Source organism: Corvus brachyrhynchos, unplaced genomic scaffold (genome assembly GCF_000691975.1).
Source record: "Corvus brachyrhynchos isolate BGI_N302 unplaced genomic scaffold, ASM69197v1 scaffold53, whole genome shotgun sequence".
Lineage (NCBI taxonomy): Eukaryota > Metazoa > Chordata > Aves > Passeriformes > Corvidae > Corvus > Corvus brachyrhynchos.
Genome location: NW_008237681.1, coordinates 1,900,283 through 1,922,817, shown reverse-complemented (window position 1 = coordinate 1,922,817; position 22,535 = coordinate 1,900,283). Strand labels below are relative to the sequence as shown.

The window sequence follows — 22,535 nt, the reverse complement described above, 5'->3', positions numbered from 1 at the left end:
TGGATTTGAATAAAAAAGGAAAACAAAGTCAGATGATACCTATCCAAAAGACTTACTGAAATGCAAAGCAAAAAGTTAAAGTAGACACATGGAGTACAAATAAACAACAAGCCAATAAATCAAGTAACTGGAAGCAGCACTGCCCCAACCTAATTAATTAATTAATTTATTGAAAATTTAACTTATGACAGAAATTCTTGCTATTACCAATCTACTTTGATTATAAGATAACACCAAATCCTGGATCAGTTCTGTCTCTCAGGTAAGACTAAAGATACTTTAGAGGATGAAAAGGCATTTAAAATAAATAATAAATATAAAGGAAATACAAAAACTAAGTTCAAAAGAAACTGCCATCCTAAGTGATTATGGTAAACTAGGAGCCATTGGTAGCACATAAAAAACAGTACTACTACAAGTCAAGTAAAGCACTGAGGTTTTACATGGAACTTCTGCTGTGACATTTCAGTGTGAATGTCTAAGCTCAGACACAAGGGGAGCCCATACGCAGCTCTCCACTGACATTTTAGACAGCCTCAGATGGCCAAAGTAGGCACACAACCCAGCAAGCATAACAAAAACCACAGCAGATCCAAATCATTCAAGATGTGTGTGGGAATCAGATGCCTGGGTATGCAAAGTGGCTGCACACAGCTGCATTTATTCCACTGCAGACCACCCAAGAAACTACTAATCAGCAAAAGCGTTTCTCCCCAAACACCTTCCAGAGCACTTCCACATGGTAACTTTCCTCCTCTTCACCTACCCAGAAAATTAGATATTGGTATAAAATATCCACTTCAGAAGTTAATGCTTTCAAGCCTATTCCAAACAGTTATTTTCAATTTCCAGTAATTATTTTCTTCCAAACAAAGGTAGTTCCTTTGACTGTTGCAGTTTTATACCAATATCTAACAAACTAATGAAACATGTTTGCTGCCACACTAACTACAAATTCCATCATCACATCATATTAAAAATATTTCTTTCAGATACTGGAAGAAAGCAAACTCCTGTTTATTCACTGCATCTTATTCACCTGCAGAAAAATGACTGTGGTGCCTAAGAGCATTAAGGTAGCGACCTCAAGCAGACATTTACATTAGCATTTACTTCCCTGGACTCACTTATTTAGTCCTACAATGACTGTTTAAAGCCTTATGGAAGAAAAAAGAGAGTTCAAAAATACAGTTTTAAGAAAAACAGTGCAAGTTCAATTAAAAAGAGAAATCAGATGAAAAAATATTAATCAAAACTGGTACCATGCAGGTATTTATTTTTTATACATATGTACATACACACACACAGATACCTACACACAGCTTTCAGATACTCACGGAAACTGTAAGGTTACTCCATGCTATATCTTCCCTAGACATATTCATACTCCTCCACACACGCAATGTTTCATTACTTGGTTTCTCAGGCTCAGAACACACACATCTGAAAGGAAGAAAAAAAGTTTATATGCTTTTAAGCCATATGTGCCAAAATGCAGCAAAGTGAAGCAAATTCAAAAATCCTGAACAGTTTAAACCAGACTTTATCCCAAACTTCTATGGAAGAAGCAGAGAACAAGGCTTTTCCTTATATCACATGGCCTAGGACTATTGGGAGGGTGGCAGAAAAGAAGAATCAGGTCGCCCTCAAGTAAGACACCATGTTTGAGTGTGTAGTGAGCTAACCGAAGATATAAGTGCTTACAGTGCTCAGCTTTAAAGCGACTGTATACATACTTTCTAGCAATATTTTTGTAGAAGTAAAAATGCCCCTCCCTATTGCAGCATTCTGCAAACTTGCACTGTGGAATCCTTCTGTCAGGCTGACAGAAGTACACATCAGATTACAAAAACCCCCAAAACACAACAGACTGAGTATTGATTTAATGGGATGTTTTCAAATAAAGCTAATCAAGTACACCAACTGGAAAGCTTAACATGTAAACGTTTATGTAGAAGAGGAGAAAAAGGTAATAAGCAAGAAATAAGTCTCCTTTTTCTATGAGATTCACTGAAGACACTGAAAGCAACCCCAATGAACCATGGAAGGGAAGCTCTGCATCCTGATAGTGTGAAGGTAAAGAAGGACAAAACTTAACGTGCACGGGCAAAAAGAACCTAGATTTGAAAAGCACAGTGTTTGGGGAATTTTAAAAATACTAGGTAATCAAATTTTCTTTTGTTAACTGAATTCTAAAGTAATAGCAAAAGGAAGTGGGAAAGGAGTGGAAAGCTGTAATTCCTACAAAGTAGTTGCCAACACAGAATCATCAGAAGAGAAAGGAATTGCAACCATAAGCATGATGTGACAGAATGCATCATTAGTTGTTGGTCAAGGCAACAACATAAACAAGCATGCTGAAGGAAAACTGACAAATTTCTCAACAAAGGCAATGAAGATAAAGTATGCCACCATGTAGATAAGCAGAAATCCAGAAAAAACCACGGAGAAAAATGTAAGAGTATTTGAGATTGTCTTGTGGCTCAATTAACTGAACATGCTTGTTCTGCACCCTTTTCCCCACTGGAAGTTACAGACTGGGGAGAAAAAGAAAGTGAAAGGAGGAAAAAAGCAATTGTGAACAGCTGGATCCCCTACAGCTTTGTGAGAGAAAAAATACAGAACAAACCCAAGCTGAACACTGTGGCATGTCCCAAAAAACGTGTGACACCACAGAGCTAAACCAAATTAAAATCCCATCTTCCCCTCTCCACCCTCATGGCCTGCCTGTGGCAAAACACGATCAGGTGGCAAGTGCCAGAAGACCTACAGTACAGTTTCTGCCAGATCAGTGAATTTACCATGCTCATACAGGAGTCCAGTGAGGACCCAAAGCCACTGAAACAGAGGGATGAGCAGCCAGTAGAAAGGGGAAAATAAGGAAATGAATATATTCCCACAGCCCACTCCTGGCAACGTGGCCTGCTCTTAACAGCTGTTAAGACAGGAAAGTGAGTGTAAATCTCAAGTGTGAACAGAATACAAGAAGCAGTCTGACAGGGTGTTTGCCCTTTTCCCCTGAAGGAAAGTACTGAAGAAACACTGAATGATTGTAAAAGTGACCAGAGATCTTGGAGGGGAAACACAGTAGTCCAAACCTGGTTTGACACTGCTAGAGGTCATGCTGTGTGCAAGATGATCACTGTCCTGGCCAGGCAGAGCAGCTGCCCAGGAGGACAGTGAGTCCTGCTCTCCAACTAGGGAAAAACTGCCCAGTGCAACAAGCAGGGACTCTCACCCCAAGTGCATGGACATGACCTCGTTGGGGGTCCCTCACCCATATTTTGACCACACAGGTACAACTAAAGCTGGAAGATGCACATCTCCAACAGGAAGGCAGCACTAGCATTTATATGATTTCATTTAAACGACGAGAAATTAGCAGTTTTTCTGAGCAACAGTAAGCAGGATCTCCATCTGGCAGGTGTGAGCTGGCAACCCAATTCATCCTATTTCATGAAACTACACCTCCTAGAAGTAGCAAGGCAGAAATCCTGTTCTGACCCTTAGTAAAGCTGCAGTTAAAGCGGACTTTGTCATAGCCCCTTATCCCTTCCAACCACCCATAGCTAACACAGAAAATTCAATTCCACAGCATCCTGAATAGACTTTTTCTGAGGTTTCTCATGCCCATACCACCCTTAGCATTCCTCCTGCCCTTCCTGGAAGTGGCACCCACTGCCATTCAGTAAACAATATGTCTCTCTCTATTTTCCTATTTATTTCACTAACAGATAGAAACTTGGTACTTACGAATATGAAGTCAGTTTATCCAAATCATTGTGCATATTGAAGGCATACACTTCTCCCAAATGAACAAGCTTTTCCAGTGCCTCATAAATAAATATGATGCATATAAGTGCTGCAAAAGCTTCCTCAGTAAATCGAGTGATGTAACACACGAGGCTGCTGGCATCTGTGGCTACAAGCACGATGCATAGAAATGCAGTCCACAGACCAATGCTAGTTCGCAGGGAGAGGTAGGAAAGACCATAATCCCTGTGTGAAGAAAGAAACAAAAGGCATTAACTGAGCCAAAACCCATCTGTACTATATTCTCTTTGAAAAGACACTGAGGCCAAGCTTTATAGGTATTTAGCACGTTTCTCATGCTTGATATTAGCTCTGAAGGAAGCAGAAACTTTTTTTTGTCTCATCTCCCACCAAAGCAAAGCAACACTGCAAGGTGTTTCTAGGATTGACAGTGCAACTACCTAGCTTGAGAAGCATCATGGGGATGGATCTCTCCAGAACTACCCAGATGGTTTCTCCTAGAGGGCAGATCGATCTCTGCTTACCCCTGCAGAAGCAAAGCCAACATCTTCACACAGTCAGAATATAACTTTCATTTAAGTCCTTGCCATTTCTTATTACTGATTTTCTCATTCAGGTTTGCCAATGCCTCACAGCTTTACCAAACCGTATCAACTTCTCACTCTCTTGCCACTGTATTTACCTTCATGGACATACACACTTACTGCACACCTGCTTCCAATTACAGCCATTTTAACAGGCTAGAAAGTTAAAAAGTGCATCAAGCCAATATAAACATCACTTACCTGCAAAATTTAAATAATATTTTTTCAAATACTAGAACTGGTCCGGTGCTTCCCAAGATAGTAAGAGGTTGCCCAGCAAAGAGAGAATAGGCAATCCCAGTTAATGAGGCTCCAAAGAGAGACTCTATTGCACTCTGTTTGGGGGAAAAGAAACTATTGTAACTATGCTGCCTTTCAGGTTAGCATTTAGCATCATATCTGCATAAATACAGTCTTAAGATGCATTGACTTAGAAACAAGACAAGATGTAAACACATTGCAGTTAATATCCATGTTTGAGACAAAAATAACTTAACACAGTTTTGCAGTAACAATACCATGGACAAGATTTTGAAAACTTCACTCCCAAGAAACATAAAGCCATCCAAAACCATGAAAACAAGTTACTAGTCCTGCTAGCTATGGAGGAAAAGCATACCAACAATTATACAAATTTAAAAAAACTAAAACAAAGAAACAAAAAAGAAAATAGTTACTTAACATGTTGTTTACAGAAAGAACTAATGGCCTCTGTAAAGAAAATAGATATATATATATATTGCAACATACCTGTACCAAAACGTGATACAGTGTGCCGTATCAAACCTGCATCAGTCAACCAAGCATTACAAAAGGAAAAAAAAACCAAACTGACAGGCATAGGTGCAGGGGAAATTACTGAAGAATATTGGTTTATGTATACATGACACCAAAAATAGATGAGCAGTAAACCAATGTCCCACCTGGTAATGCATTTCTTTTCAAGGAATTAAGGTATCTACTTCAGTTCTTGAATTAAATGTTTTACTGTAACATTTTCTGCTAAAAAACCCAGTTACAATGCACCTCAAAACAGAGAGGCCAGAATTTTAAATACTAAAATCATACTAAATTTACTTGAAAATAGTTAAATACACCACCTACCACTATGAGAAGTCATGGATTACAGATTCCTGTAATGGAATTACAGTGTTCCTGGTGGAACTTTTAAGCATTTGCTATTTTGAAATTATGCAAGCCTAAGAAAACAGTATTTATGCAAACTTGAGCTCCAGTTCAGGAAAGCATCTGAAAAAGGTCAAAATGATTTGCTGAACTGGGGCTATTAAGAATGAAAATGAGTCCTTTGTTCATAATATTCGGAAAAAAAATATATAATCCCAGTCTCTTGTTCTATTACCTTTGAATTAGTGTTTTTGGTTAGTCAATGCATTAACCTTGGGGCTCTCAGTCAGGGTGGCAGGGACAGGAGCACTGTGGAGGTGATGGCCTCTGAGAATGCGAGGGAAGGTTTCAAAGACAAGCTGTGTACCTTACAATGTCAGCTACTGTGCTTGAACATGTGTGTGCAGTAACTAAATGTTTTATTCAATGATGCACACCAAGCATCTGAAGGCAGGAACAAACCCGCAAACAATTCCAGATAGCTAAAAGAAAGAAGGTGTTTGAGAATAAAGCTTTAAAAGGAGGGTACTTTCATTATTATACATGTTGTACGTTCAAAATTTACACTGACATTTTAGTAATCATTCCTACATTTAGAGTTGCAAAACCAGCACGCAGAAAAGACATAATTGAGTTCTGTATTTTCTATCAGCTTGAAGTGCTACATCAATAAACAAATATCAGAGTCAACAGCAATACTTGAAAGAGATAAAGCAGTTAACTAAATTTTAATATAATACAAGTTTAAAAACTTCATCTAAGTATCAAGAAGGATTTTGTAACACTATAAGCTTCAACAGAACCTCAAAATTTGTAAAGGACATGTCTGAATACATCCGTCCCTCCCACAAAAGGATAGAACCTTGTTTCTTTGTGATAGATTTAAAAACAGAAAATACGCTTCACACTAGTTTACTCAAAAACCAATTGACACTAAGTTACTAACATTGCTGATATTAAGTAATTTTTCCCTGCTTCAAAAACTAAAGTGCAATGATATTCTGGTGAAAAAGGTGGTGGTTTTATCTACTGCCCAACTTAACATTACCAAAATTTTGTATGCAGACGGTTTACATTTGAGACATTTACAATGAAGAGTATTTTCTGCTGATAAACCTCAGACACTTTATTTTATTGTGAGCAACATACCATTAGTGCAAGCACAAACATATCCTGTCCGTTTCATAAATGGACCGCTGGCCACACACTGTAGGCATTATCATCCTCGTAGGCCTACTACTCAAGGCCAGTACATGTTCTTGGCTATCCACCTTGAGCCTCTGACTTTGCCTAAAGTAGGCCTAGTGGGATGGTGCACCTTTACTGCTATTTACTGCTCTTAAGCAGCCAAAAAGAAGGCAATGCAAGCCTTTTCTCAATTCATGAAGCCATTCATCCAATAAGGCAAGATAAACATTTTTTACCTCCCCTGTGCATCTTCTCCTGTTCACATGGGTTCCCCACATTTTCCATAGCAATTACCTTTTGGGGAAGATCTGCTTTGGGGCAGGCTAATCAAGTGCTGTGGGTAAATTCTTCAAATACAAGTATAAATAAATGAGACAAATGCACACAGTGACTTGCCTCTGAAGGTCTAAAAGCCTGGCCACTACCATTCTTTGTACTCACTATTCTGCCTTGTGTAGCTTCTCCCAGGAGCCCTCCAAAAGTGATTACAGGAGACATACAGGCACAGTATAGGAAAAGAATCGAGGCCAGGCACTGCAGGCTTAATGCATCCTTGAAGTCACTCAAGAAAAAAGGTGCTTTCCTTTGGATGTCAAGTATCAAACCACCAAAAAGCCTAAATAGGTGAGATGAAACTCGTCAAACTGTACACTAAAGGATTCTAGCTAGTTTAAAACTATGGGCTACACATGACTGCCAGTGCCTATTGCCGGCACAAATTAGCTATTTCATAATCCAGAATAAAGCATAACAATTAAAAGCGTAAATGAGAATCTTATCTATTCCAATTCAGAAGTATTCCAAATATAATCAAGCACTTTACCCACATTTTTAAAAGCTGACTAGGTTTTTTTTTATATATATGGGCTAGATACTGAAAAAATAACTTCGCAAACCATTTTACCTAAATGATGTTTAAGTCAAATCTGTCTTAGAATATTCAAAACAAGGAACAGAAAAAAATATACTAAACCTCAACCAAGATCACTGCATTGACACATTTCAATATTACTACTCCAACATATAGTTGTAGCTTTTTAATTTGAATTCTCTTCATACATATGATTATGTCCATAAATAAATTTAGGTCTATCATTTTTAACAGTGTTCTTATCTGAAGTACACAGATATTCTATAAATATAAGTATAAAACCAAACATATATAAGTTAGTTCAACTGGGTAAGTTATTACCAAGAATTTAAAAAGCAATTTAAAAAAATCTTAAAGACTCCAAAATACTAGATACTCATTTGCACTTAGAAAAATTTATTTTTAGTTATTAAAAAAACCCAAACATTCCAAAGAAAAAGAAAAGCCTAATCTACAGATAATTCTGTGAGCAGAAATGAACTTCTCAGCTCCACATACTGTCTACACAAACAGTAAAAAGTAATTAAAACAAAGCCACAATGGTAGAATTCAACACAAATGTTGTAAAGTCTTTCTCAGAAAAGTATGAAAAAGATGAATTTGATTTAGAAGTTTATTATTTTGGGGATAACAACACTGTATATATATTCCAGAATTTTTCAGTTGATTTTAATCTCTACTCTCATTTCAGATATTAAAGTTTAATCATAACCAGGTATTTTCAATGTTGGAGACTTCTTTGGCAAATATTTCGGAATTAACAGAGAACAACAATAACTGAAAGAAACTCCTTCAATTTTATTTTATCTCTGCAAGAAACCTAACCAAAACCCAAAGCTAATCAATACCAAACTATTTTTTGCCACTTTTTATTTCTTAATTTTCCATTTCCTATACATTTAATAAAACAGATTTGCATTAATGGGATTTTTTAGTACCTAGCCCAATACTGAAAATTGCACATTCCTTTTTTGCATTTTCCTGAAGATTAAAATTTAAAACCCGTCTCTTAAAAGTCAGTTAGTTAAATTAGGCAGCATCTTATGTGAAATCCTTCGCAAATGTGTTGAGAAACATTGCCAGAGGCTTGAAAATACTTTAAGCAGATTGGCACTTATAGGCAAGAATCCAACACTTGAAAAGGACAAAGGATGCGCTCTGACACTTATACTGTGACTTTTTAATGTTTAAATGTCAATCATTAAGGTGAAGATTTATCACTTTTATTTCTTTATGGTAGCTAGCATTTAGGGAAGTGAACACACCTTCCAGTTCTCTGAAGTTCAGGTCCAGCATGATGGCCTTCTTCTTTAAGACCCTCTCCTGGAGGAGTAGATCCATTTGGAAATTTAGGTGCCTTCCTTTTCTCCTACAGAAGAGACAGGGGGAAAAAAAGAAAAGAGAAAAAAATACTTTGAGACTGCTTTTACACTAAAAAGTATAACTAAAAGACAGCATGCAGAAATTCTGTGCCTTCCACACCCTTTTTCATATTCCCAGCTCATCACCAGTCCTCCATTTTCCAAACTAATCTTTAGCTGAGTGCAGGTGACTAGAACTGTACAACACTGCCCAAAAGACCTTATTAGTACCTTGCACAACAGCATTAATCTTCCCTATATCTACATGAAATAGATTCCTGAAATACAATGAAACAAAGCCTAGATTTTCAACATACAGTAGGAGGCTCAACCATGAGACAGAAATCTTTAGATCCTTTTTTTTCTTCAACCATTTCCAGAGCAGAAACATTTAACATGTAGCAGAAACTTACCTCTTTTTATGATAGACACAGTATTTAGTTGAAATATAAATGAGAAGTCATTCCCCTGCTGAGCAAGCTGCTTACCAGCTCCTCATAAATTTTTCAGCTGAGCCTGCCTTCCAAAAAAGCATGAGCCCTGCTTATTTTGAACACAAGTTACATGGTAACCTCAGGCTATTAATGAATAAACTGCACTGCTGTTACCCCTTCTATTCCACCCACTCTGCCAAACCACCACTGGTCTCAACACCAATGTCAACCTTCTGAACCAAAAGCACTGGTCTCTCCCCTGCTTTTGATCCTGAAGGCTCAAATTCCTCTAAGTTGTAAAGAGGGAGAAGGGGAAGAAAGAAGAAAGTCTTTCTAAGGACCCACTTTCCTTAGCTGTCATTCTAAGCCTGTATCATCACAACCGAGCAATATGATCGATTTTTATCTATTTCACAAACATTCTGTGAACAGTATATGCTAGACAAAATACATTAAAGCATTGCAATCAATGCTGCATGCAAACAGAAGTTCTTATAAGAATTAAAATATTCTTTCTGATCATTGCTGGACTAGTAGTAAAATTTGGTAACATGAACCTCAAGTACAATTTCTCACCAATTCTCCCAGTTCTCACACGAACTCATTACAGTATTTCAAAGGAAATATAGTACATAAAATTAACAGAAAACTGATTAACAGAAAACTGATTAACAGAAAACTGATTAACACCTTTTTTCCCCTTCTTCTTTTCCTTTTTTAAAATTTTTTTCTAACTTAAATGGACAATCCACTTTTCCTTGCAAAACAGATGTGGGGACTTTCCTGATGCTTTACAGCCATCTGGACAGGAGCCAGCAGTGTGGCTAGGTGGCAAGAAAGGCCCGTGAGATCTTGGCACATGTCAAGAAGAGTGTGACCAGCAGGACTAGGGCAGTGATTGTCCCTCTGTACTCAGCAGTTCGAATGTTTCATTCAGTTTAGGCCCCCTCAGCACAAGACAGACTGGACCTTTATCTTTCCTTTTACCTGGGAAGGAACGCTTTTTGGTGGCTCAATTCGTATAGATGGATCCCACTCTCCTGGAGGCAGGACTGTCACTTGGTCTAAAAACTCATCAATTCCTGACAACAAATCATTTCGGTCTTTTGCTTTATAGGCAACATCATGGAAAACCTACAAGAAGAAAGTACTCAACGTTCATTTTTATTTTATTTTTCTGAAAGAGGAACTGATTATCATTATATAATGATTACACATGATTATTTTTAAAAAGACATAGAAAATATTTGTGGGTCCTCAAAAGTTTGGCTTTTACTTTACTTACATACTTTTAAACTAAAAACTACCGGTATGCACATTCCTGTGGACCATAAAATATGGAATTTTTTTTCAAACTCAAAATGAAAATCGAGTTAATTTCTAAAATCAAATAAAAAGTTAATTTTCAATATTCAGAACATCAAGTTCATGTACCATTGTCTGAATAATTCTGCCCCACAGCCACTGTACCACTATGCTGCGCTAAATCATGACAAAAAATACTTCAGTTAAGCTTCAAACCAAATCACAAGTTTTTATTAAGAATAAGGATGCATTTTTACATATGTAGCTTAATTAAGTTTAGAAGACTACTTAAAAAGCACTTGAAATCAATCCTACTAAAAAAAAATGTACTGTTTTACAGACTACTACAACATGAACTCCAAGATGCATTTTACACACACAGAGGAAAAAAAAAAATGCTATTTTGCTATAAAAAACTGCTTGCAGAAGATGATCCTAAATTGTTTCTGTACATTTGAAGCCTGAACTGTTTTTCTTCAAGTACCACTAAATCTGACCATTAAATCTTCTAATCTTAAAACAGATCTCTGCAGTCTATTCATGTGTTTTTAGACCATTGAATAATTTTTTTTTCTATTTCTGTGATCTAGAGTATTCCTAAAAATCAGATCAGCCTACCTAAAAAAGATCAGAAGCTGCAACTAAAGATTTTAATATTCAATTCTCACACTGAACAAGAACTAAATTCAAAGACTAGTTACCAACTGCAAAATGACAAATTTCTTGTTTACATTCCCAAACTTCAAATTGTTCTAGAGTAAAAAGTACTTGCATTTCTGCTAGATAACCTTAAAAATTATCAGCAATTCAGCAGGTGGCGCTCAATGTGCAGTCAAAATTAAAACATCCTAATTTTGCTCAGTATGATGGCAACACTCTTAAAAAGTCCTGGTTCCTCCCTGAGGTCTTTAAAACCAATAGGGTTCTAAGCATATGACTTCAAAAGGCTATTAAAATTCTAATTTTACTTATTTGACCTTGCTTAGATTAAAAAAAACACCTCATCATCAACCTATGATGACTCAATTGCATGCATTTTTAAAAGTTTGTGTCCTGAGCACTTCTGCTGTTGGTTCTGTCCTTTCTGACATACAGTGACTCATCTCAAATGCAGTTATATTTAATAGCTCTGTTAACCAATTTAACACAAAAATGAAATCTATACATCAAAGCCAAATTTTTTTTCAGAAATACATTTAGGATTTCTTCCAGATAGATAAGGAAGAAAGCTAATTTACCATTATCTACTTCACTAACACAAAAAAATAATGATGTTTACAGTTCTTCATTTAACTGGTTTGTGGGTTTTTTCTTTAACCTACTGGTCCAGATCATTTACTGCAATCAGTTGGTAAATACATTATTCTAGACTTTAACTACAAGCATTTAAAATAGATCACTCACATCATCTGTCATAAGTGTTGCTATTGATCGCCCAATTTCATGGTACTGTGGAGCTTTCCCTGCCGGTCCCAGCAACAAAAACAAAAATCTGTGGAGAAAGAATAGAGATAAGTATGGCTGACTCATTTGCATACACTCAGAGGGGGTCTTTCAAATTAATGTTTAAAGAAAATTTAGTGATGAAGTAAAAATACCATTTTCACCACTTCAGATCTTAAAAGACTGCTGCAACACTGAAAAGACTAATTTTAAAGTCATTACTGGAAGGAACTCAAACCCTGAAACAAAATTACTCAGACACCTTCTTAATTAAGACTAATTTTTCAATTCTTCTAATGCCTTAAACATAGTAGAAATCCACAGACTAGAGCTCAATGAGTATTTCCTCTGGATTCTAATCCTTTCTGACATTCCCAGTAGCAAAGACCCCTTAAGTGGCAGCCTAGGAGCTTTATGACCTGTCCTAGGCTCCCTGATGATCACCTTTTCATGGGAGTTAAACCCCCTCACCTGCTGTGACTGGGTGTGTCACACAGAGGATGCACCTATGTACTGCTTGCAACGCTCTGGGCATACTCATATAGTCATATCCTGGTCTTGTGTCAGAGGAAAGGAAGGGAACTCGGATACCTGAACACTTAAGAAAGTAAGTGACATTCTGGGAAGCTAATCCAAGCTGGGGGTTGGGTCACAGCATATGTTAGCGGTGTCCATCTCCTTGCGCAGTAACAGTGCCTAACATAAAACCCACCAAAACCTTGAACAGGAGCAGCATTTTATAAATTCAAAAGGATACAAACCAAAGAGTAAACCTCAGGAATTTGTTTCACAACTGTCTTCCTGTATTCCATGAAAATGACATTCCCAAGCACAACACATCTGAAAAAAGTAGTGCCTTCTTTCAACTCATAGTACAAAAAGCTCAATTCTGTCTCCTTTGCAGGTTTACTACCCTAACTGAAACTGAGAGTGCATCTTCAGAATCCAAGTATGCTATTTCAGATCTGCAAGTCTACACCATTCTGAAAAACTTAGGACAGAATAATTTTAACTACAGTAATACAGTAATCTGTATGCAGAAATTTTAGGATTTCCCAATAAATATTATGAGCACTCCTGTCAACTACCCTCTGAAAATTCTCACATATATGTATTTTTGCCCTTCAAAAGAGTGCATAAGCTGAAAATCATGAAGATAAACAAACACTTTGACAATTTTAAAACATTAAAAACCCACCAAAAAACATAAATGTACAAATGTATGCCAAACACCACAGAACAGCCCAATACATCAATGTGCACAGAAAATGAAGCGTCCTCTGTGATGATTGATGAAATGATCTTCTACTTTCATCATGAGACCCGTATTTTGATATTTTGAACATCTGGGGTAAATATACCCACAGCATACTGGCAAGATCCTGGGTTTGAGGGAACAGTGGTGACTGCACCAGGTTGGATAGCATATCGCACACTGAAAACTGCTTCCATGTATTAGCTGCAGATTGATTACTCCAATGTCAATCATGTAGATTTGGGCATACAATAAAGAAATAGTTTTCCACCTAAATCATTCATACACAGAGCATTTGTAGAGAAAGAGCAGAGCTTCAGATTAGACAGACCTTCAGACTTAGTGTGCTCTTCCCCACTGACAAGCTGTGTCACACGAAAGGAACTATAACTAGCTTCATGCCCATCTTTAAAATGTCAACACGAAGTTGGAAGACTCATTGCTCTTACTTCAAGTCAGCTAGCAGTTTCAACTCCTGTACTTGCTTAAGATAGCATCTTTACATGTTTATACACGTATATATGTATGTGTGTGTGCATACAGAGATACAGAGATAGATATGTATCTATTTTACGCATTCAGAGAATTTTGTGAATCTCATTCCTTCAAATTTTGCAGCAAATGACTGACAATGTTAAACAAAACTCTACATTCTTGAGCTTAATACAGTATATATAAAAATTTACAGCTATTTGAGATCTTAAATATTATTATCTTATTGCAGAAGTAAAGCCAGACTTCTCAGGCATTTATTTACCGTGTAGGAACCGGAACCTCTGTGAGACCCGACAGAAGCACAGCAGGGGAGAGCCTCACAAAAGCAATAATAGGTCTTTCTAAAAAATCTACTTCTCCCACTAACACATTTGATGCTTCTGCTCCTGAAGGAATTTTCCTCATGAAGTTCATATCAACCTATTCATACAAAGATGAAACAAGTGTTTATTCCGTTACATTTCTTAGCAGAAATTCCATAACATAATTATCAGAATTTACTAGACATTTATGCTACAAAGAAAAATTAAAAAGCAAATTAAATATCCCACAATACAGAAAAGACAAACACATTTAGAAGATGTCAGCCAGCCAGCCAAATAATAATAAACTATTTTCTATAAGTTAGAATTACTAACACCTAGTATATTCTAGAAGACTCCAAACTGCATAATTACCTTTCTAGTATTATCACGACAAACATTCCGAGATAGGACATAAATTAACAAAATCTATGCACAATTAAGTAAGGAGAGTTCATGTAATTACACATGGTTTCTAGAATGCAGTAAGTTATTTCACAGCTGTGTATTTCAAATGTCATAATTTTGAAGAATAATTTGTATGTTTATCTTTTCATCCATAAAAAATATGACAGCTGAAAATGCTCACCTCCATTTCTGTACATCATTACAGAAGCATTGGAAAATGGTACAGCACATGAACTCTGTGTTCACATACACACACACACACAAGCACCAGTGACACTGCTAGCTAGAGAACTTACAGATGGCCTCTTGAGTCCCACACCAAGTGTGCCACAACTACAGTGCCAGGAGGCTGACTCCTGTCCAACAGGAGACAAGGCAGGTGTACACAAGGACAGGCCAAGCAAAAATATAAAAAACTGTGACAGAGGAGCAGGAATATATGGCAACTGCCATGATTAGATCAGAACTACAGTTTAAGTTAGCTTTCCTTATACAAAATTATTTAACTTGACAGAACAATTTTCTTACAGTGTTTCACAGTACAGATGACACTTCTGACTGAACTTTATAGTATCAGCCACCATGGAACTTGCCCAGCAAATTTAAATTATGAAAGAAATATAAGAAATTTACAGTCGATTTTTTTTACAAGGTTTCTTTCAGAAAGTGGTATTATATGTTCCTAATGATTAAGATGCACAACAACTTTTGTAGAGGAAACTTGTAATTCATATAAAGTAAATCCTTCTTAAAAACCCTCTTCACAAAACAAAAAAAAGAAAGGAACCAACAAAAAGTCCTAGGAAAAAAAAGTTACGACACAATCTACAAAACTGTTTTCATAAGAGCCTTAATAGCAGATGTGAAAATATCTCCATCTGCATGAGAAAGTACAGCAGCTCCACTATTATGTTACCAAAATACTGAGAAGATCATCAAACAGTTCCCCCGGAAAGAATTTCAAAACGTGTGACACATTTAGCCTAGATGTGACACAAGTTATCTCTCAGCACCTATTTCTTGTGTACACCAGTACACGTCTTAGTTGTAACTAAGGGGGAAGTTACAAGTATCACAATTTTTGTTACACAGTTAATTGATGCTAGAGACTGAGGTATTTAATGTTGCTTACCTTACTAAAATCAACTGTGCTGTTTTCTCTGCTTCCTCCTGTCCCAGTACCTTTAACATCTCCACTCTTCCCAGTGTCCAAATTTCCAGGTGCTGACTGTGGAGAAGCCAATAGCCCTAAATTAAAACAAAGGAGATAAACTAAAAATGGTGTAGGAAGTGAACTGAGTGTGCAACACTACCAAAACTCAATGTGGCAGCTTGCTTAAAGCAAAAGTGCACGTTATTCAGTAAGTGCCCTACATTAGTATCATAAATGCAACATTAACAAGTTGCTGTGTTGTCAAAATAATGACATAATTTTTAGAAAATTAAGTATTGCCCAAATGATGGCCATTTGCAGAACAGTCACCAGAAAACATCAGCTACTTTAATTGCAGAAAAAATAACTGCTGGCATTTCAGTCCTAACTGATTCAGTACTTAGAATAGAGCATCTTCACCATACTAAGAAGTCCTCGGACACCAAATGCAAACACCTCTAGTCTGCTGTGTAGCAGTTACTGCAATTGTAAAAAGTGTCAGCAAGCCTCAGGCTACAACTACAAGGAATGTAGTCAAGTAAGTTAACTAAGCTGTACAAGTAAGTAGTGTACGACATGAAGGACAGACAGCTTGCAAACCACGGTTTCAATAAACAGACCAAAGCTCCCACTATTCATCTGGCCACATGTTACTATATGGAATATATATGCCTGAGCTGAAGAGGCACACACAATACTTTTCAAGTTCAACATACAGCTTCCCTCTAACACCTGCACCAAAACAGAACCATGTTCTGTATCTTGCTACACTGCCAGCAGCACTGAATTGCAGGTTCAGTAAAGGGTGCAAAAGGCAAGTAACCCAAGTGTTCATGCACACTGAATTCCATGTTGCATCATGGTTCTCCCTACCCAATTAACTTTTAAAAGCTGGTCTAGGCATGCATAACCAAGCCCAAATCCCACCTTTTGAATTACAGAACTTTTACTTGTTCAGTTTAACATGCACTAGAAGTGCATTTGCCCTTCTTGTCTACACTAGACCTTTCAGCTGTGGTGACAGAACATGCTTTCACATGCTTTCAAAACCACATCTAGATAAAGACTGAAGCCTAAACATTGGAGAAACATGGAGACTGAAGCCTAAACACGGAGAAAGTCTGTATTTAGGTCAAGCATCTCTCTAGTCAAGATATAAATGAAGCCCTCTCTGGCTACCACTAGGCTACTGTTCAATCATAACTACTGCCACATAACTACTTGAATACCCCCATGTTTATAATTTCTCAATTTTGACATTTTTTAGCATTTCAAATAACAATTGAATTCATTTTATTTCACCTCTGTATTTGTTTCTAAAAAACTCTTTCAAAAAGTCAATGAAAAACATGCAGGTACAAGCCTTTACTACTAATTTTCATTCTTACAGTTCATAAGGGACGTAAGTAGTGTGGGTAGTCTTTCCTGAAGCAAAAATCAAATTAAGTTAATAGGCTGTCATTTCCTTCATAAATCCTAACACACACAAGTAATGAACTAACATAACAAAAACAAAACAAAACAAAAAAAAAAACCCAAAAAACCACCAAAACAAACAAACAAAAAAACACCAAAAATGCATTCTACTCTTCTGCTCCAAGTTTCATGTGTTATTCACAAGAATCATAGCATCAACCATCTACAAAATCAGCTGACCAAAGTATTTAACTGCTTAGGAATTACTGCATTTGTAGAACTAGAAATAAATATTTAACAGTTGTTGCAGAAGAGCCGCATAATATAGAGTTTAGACATACAAACTTTTTTCACTTTTCCCCCTTCTCTGTAGTAATACAGGAAACTTAAAATGTTTTTAACTGATGAAAGATGAGCCATAATGCATCATTTTTCACTTTTTGGAAAAACACTGTGAACAAGAGCAAGCAGAGACTAGAACAAAAAGTGGAGAGAATCAAGGAGAAGGACAGAGAATAAGGATTCTACATATTAGCAGAAATATTTATTATTTCAGTACTAAAGTCATATTGATTCTTCTAAAAGGTTTGCCTTCAAAATTTCTCCAATCAGTCACAGTTAAGGCTCACACATTTTGGCACTGACACAGGAACATTTCTCTGATCCTAAACTGTGTGTGAATAGTTTTCCTTTCTGTTGGCCCTGCAGTCGGACAGACTGCTGCTCTCACAAGACAATACTGCTCACAGGTTTTCAGACCTGAGCAAGCATTTCCACATTAGACTGCACTTCATTATGCATATCCATCAATCTGCTATTTGCAGGAAAACTCTGAAGAAAAAAAATTATCTTTGTTAATAGTGAAACACTTCTATTCCAATCTCACATTAATAAAATAACTTAGTTCCCTCTCTTCTACAGTTCAGTAGATGCAAATTCAAGGACAACTATGTAGTAGTACTTTTCAGACTGTAAGACAGAGAAATTCATTGTTACCAAGCTATCGAGGTGATCCTTAAAAACACAGTACTCTTCCTGATGTTAGTTAGGCAGATGTACCACTTGTCTCCTCCAAAAGACTACAGTGGATTGAGTCTCGAGTAATTTGGAATAAAACCTCATAAACTCAAGTTATTAAGTACTTACAACTACACCTTCATTGAAGATCATGTGCTTTTTCTAGCCAACTACAATTAGTACTAAAAATCTAATCAACAATGTCTACAGAAAAAAGAAAGCAAGAAGAATACTTACATCTGTTTCATATAAAAACATGAGTAATATATGAGTTCAACACCTAAGCATGACTATTCCAAAATAATTGTAATTAGAAAAGCAAAAATTATGTAATACAAACCTTCTAAATATGAAGTTCACCATATTTGTATTTGAGGAAATTAAAATCAATGTTAAAATTAAATTCCAATATAGCTCTAATGCGAAAAAAACCATTCAAATTGCTACTAGAGAGCATATATGCAAACCTTTCTGAATTACTATTTTCAGTAAGCAATTACTGTAAGAGGAAAGCTGTTGTAAATGTTATTTTGCTCAGTTTTAAAGTACATTTATCAGTGGACCAAAAGACCTCTTAAAATGGGCTTTTTTGCTGTTGTTCACAGACATTATGAAAGCTCAGTGATGCTGGTGAATTAATAGTGTTCACTTTTAGCTGTGACACAAGTCACTTCCTAGCCCTTCCTATGGAATTCATTATTCAACAGTTCAAAGATGGGAAAACAAACACTGCTCTTCAACTAATGACAAAATTAGAAAAATTAAGAGAAGCCTTTGTCTGGTTGACGTACTATGAACTGATGACTGGCTGATTGAAATTAAGTGGTAGACCATAGCTATGTCTCTTCTCCCTCGTTTTACAGTAACTCACATTAAGTTCAGTAACCTTCCAGCTATTTATGAAGACTAAAAAATAAGTCTGAATAACACAAGGCCTTGTTAAACAGAAGAAAGCCACTTATTTGAAAATTATCAGCGTTCCGAATGCTTACAGTAGGCAAACCCAACTCAATCATGCAGACATGGAAAATGTATTCAGATTACAACGTTCTGAATTACCAGAGAGGTGATACAGACCATAACTTTTAGTGAAATGGACCAGGAAGATTTTGTTAAATTTAATTAATACCAGGAAGATTACTTCCTTGTCAGGGTTTTCTTTTGACTCTTGTCTCCCAAGACAGAGGTTGGTGCAGTTGCAGCCCAGAAGTCATAGTCTGAGAATGTCTTCAAAAGCATCTCTAAGGAAAAAATGTGTCTTTCTGCGGTCAGATGATTTCTTGAACTAAAAAAAGGGGGGAAAGCCCAGGAAACAAAAATATCTTCATTACTGGTGTTTATCATTCTCCAGAAAGACTTTTACTTATGGATTAACTGGGAAATCATCCCTTTCAGACCTCTTCTTTATGAGAAATATCCCCATGAGGAACAAAAGCAATTTGAACATGACTTGGAGATTCTAGTAGAAAGCTTTAATAAGCGATAATAATAGCATCATATACTTGGAGCTTTATTTATTTGCCTTCTCCTGGGTTCTAAAGATCTTTTGTCTGGCATGCTGTCATTCCTGTCAGAGAAATGAGAACTGGAAAAACAATTACAGCTGTTATTTTACTTCTGATTTCTAAGCACCTTTGGAAGATGACCTTGAGAGAGTTATCGTCATGTGAATTCTCCTAATTTCCTATAAGGAAATCAGAAAAAGATTTTTGTTTGCTTTTCTGAATTTAAGTAATGATGAGGCCTCTATACTTCAACTGAAGATAAGAAACTATGACATAGTTTGGTCTTTCCTTTTCAGTGGCTTGGCTGACAATGTGAAAAGGCAGATAACCACAGCCTCTTCTCTGTCAGCATATTTTCACTGCTATATGTAACAGTGTATTCTTATTTATTAAACAAGTGAGGAAGAAACCAAGAAAAGCCTCAACTGATGGAAGAACTGAGTGAAATCAGCCCCTCCACTTCCAACACACACAGGCCTAAAGCAGACAAACCTACAGGCTAGATTTTGGCAAGACGAATTTCTAGGAAAGGGAGAAAGAGCCTGAAGGCTAAAAAGAAAGATGATCACTCCTTAAAAACAATCTGCCAAGAAGAATTGTGAAGTTTCTAAATAGGCGACAATTTTTCAAAACTAAAGAAAGTATAACAGTACATATGCAGAATGCATGAGTTATACAACTTTTACTAAAAACATTTCAAGAAAGGATGGAAAGTTCTAATGGCTTCTTTCAACTTATCTATACACCTACATACCTTTTTACATATAAAGAAGAATAGCTTTGAAGATAACATAATAATAAATTGCTGAGCTCTGACCTACAATTACAAGCTCCTAACTACTGTCTCCAATTTTGCACACCAAACACAAAACACTAATGGAGTGTCTGATGCCTGAAGCAGTGCACTAATGGAGAACTATCCAGAAACAGCTGCAGGTGAACTGAACCTGACAATTTCATCAGTTAACTACTGCTGGTTTTAACAGTAATGGTTTTTAAGAGAACAAAAGCAAAAATAAGAAGCTAATAAGCTTGAAGACTTCTTGATACAACTAAATTAATAATGCCACTGATAATTGTATCCTTCCTAATTCTTTTCATATTCACCTCTAATACTTTACCATGTTTTCAGCTGTACCTATCTCAGGATATCAAACACTGTTTTAAAACATTAACCACCAACAAAACCAAAGCAAAACCCACTATGGAGTAGGTGAGTGAAAGGAAAAGGCCACCATTTTTGACATTTTGCTTATATATTAAATATGAAAACCATATTTCTTTTTAATTACACAAATGAATGTTAATTAAAGAATTTTTTGCTTGCTTTAGTTAAAAGCTAAAAAGTTAAAAATGCCAAACAAGGAGACAGTCACAACTGAGAAGAAATAAACATGCAGGCAGAGGTAATAGTTATCATATTTCTTTGTGCCCAAGTTATGTGCCAAAAACATCGCAATGCAAGTGATCCAGATGCAGAGAGCATCACACATGGACAGCTTAAATTTCAATAGTTGCCTGGTGTTTTGCCAATATTTTCCTCTGTCTTCTTTTCCTGGCTTTCCTGCACTTCTAAGTCCTCCTCAGGTGGGTGGATTACTACTGAAGGAATATCATCACTGGCAGGTGACACCAGCAATTCCTTGCCCTGAAGTGGACTTGGCTGGGCACTTGTGGTTGGCGGGAGCCTGCAGGTAGGACTGGAGGGTGGTGTGTTTTGAGGGGTGGTTACGGGGGTTGTACACCTTGAGGCTGCCGGGGTCCCAGCTCTTGAAGAAGGAAGAAGGTAACTGAGAAGAACTGACAAACGGCTGTCTCCTCTCAGGGAAAGATTTGAGGCAGAGAGACCTGTTCGCAAAGAGTGGCGGGAGGCTGAAAGGCCTTCCCCTGAGATAAAACAAATGGAACACCATGAGGCTTACAAAAGGGATATATTATATTAAATTAAAACAAAACAAAACAAACCCACACAGATACAAATATGCATTAACAATTTACATAGTAAATTGCAAGCTTTACGGGCCAAAGTGTCATACTCATGCAAGTAAGATACAAGATAAGAGCAAATCTGATTTCAGACATTAGAAAAGTCAGAAATTACTGAGGAGTACTAATTAGAATGCCAAAGATCTGAGGGAGAAGATATTATCTTAAGTCAGAGTTAGATTTGTTAATAAAAAAAATTTATCTCCTGAAACTGACTCTTAAATTTTTCTGGAATTTCTTATTCCAAATTGTCCAGCAGTTACTGTTACTCCATCCAAAAAATAAAATAAAAAATCATTAGCAACCAGAACATTACAAGAATTCAGTTAACTCTATCCATTATACACAAAGAATTATTAATTTTTAAAAAGCGATCATGACCAAACATATCTAAATGTGTTAAATGCAACTGTCCTCCAATAAAAGTCTTGTTTTACTGAGAATTTTCCCAGGCATCTGTAGCCTACTGTGTATTTTTGAAGAGGGCACAGAAATCAGATACACAGCCCCTTCTCCATACCCTCTTGCTATGACTTACCAGTAGCCCCATATGCCTTAAACCACACATTTCTCAAAAATCCCTTTTTAGTTTTCTTGCTCTATTTTCCAAGTCCCACTAATGTCATACAAGGAGAACATAGTCTTGTGAGGGTTCCCTCAGACTGGAGTTTGTAATGGATTTCAGTTTTTCCTTAAGCCGGAAGAGAGACTGTTTGTGCTCATATTAGTGTTTCCATTAAAAGGTTTTGTGATACCATTTCTCCTATTTGCCACAAACACTTTTCCTGGGACAACCAGTCCCCTTGAAAACATTAATGACGACTTCTCCTACAATCGCTGAAATCCAAAACATGCCGGTTTCACGTACCATGCCATCAAGCAAGAAAACAGCAAACTAGACACATTTACTCTC

The 22,535-nt window shown here is 36.7% G+C and overlaps 1 protein-coding gene across 8 annotated transcripts in view; it reads right to left on the bottom strand.

Annotated features, from left to right (window-relative positions):
- Window positions 1-22,535, bottom strand: part of SLC4A7 (solute carrier family 4 member 7) — a 67,115-nt gene that overhangs the window by 16,515 nt on the left and 28,065 nt on the right. For 3 of the 8 annotated variants that reach the window (XR_001861324.1, XM_017732091.1, XM_017732097.1), the window contains 11 exons: window positions 21,155-21,523; window positions 15,678-15,793; window positions 14,842-14,901; window positions 14,098-14,255; window positions 12,047-12,134; window positions 10,325-10,471; window positions 8,808-8,911; window positions 7,113-7,287; window positions 4,560-4,693; window positions 3,754-3,999; window positions 1,338-1,443 (listed from right to left, as the gene is read on the bottom strand). Coding sequence is in view for 7 of the 8 variants with exons in the window: in XM_017732091.1 (XP_017587580.1) it covers window positions 1,338-1,443; window positions 3,754-3,999; window positions 4,560-4,693; window positions 7,113-7,287; window positions 8,808-8,911; window positions 10,325-10,471; window positions 12,047-12,134; window positions 14,098-14,255; window positions 14,842-14,901; window positions 15,678-15,793; window positions 21,155-21,523 (1,703 nt within the window). In the remaining variant the exon portion in view is untranslated. The remainder of the gene's footprint in view (window positions 1-1,337; window positions 1,444-3,753; window positions 4,000-4,559; window positions 4,694-7,112; window positions 7,288-8,807; window positions 8,912-10,324; window positions 10,472-12,046; window positions 12,135-14,097; window positions 14,256-14,841; window positions 14,902-15,677; window positions 15,794-21,154; window positions 21,524-22,535) is intronic. The other 5 variants (XM_017732094.1, XM_017732093.1, XM_017732096.1 and 2 more) reach the window with 3 other exon arrangements.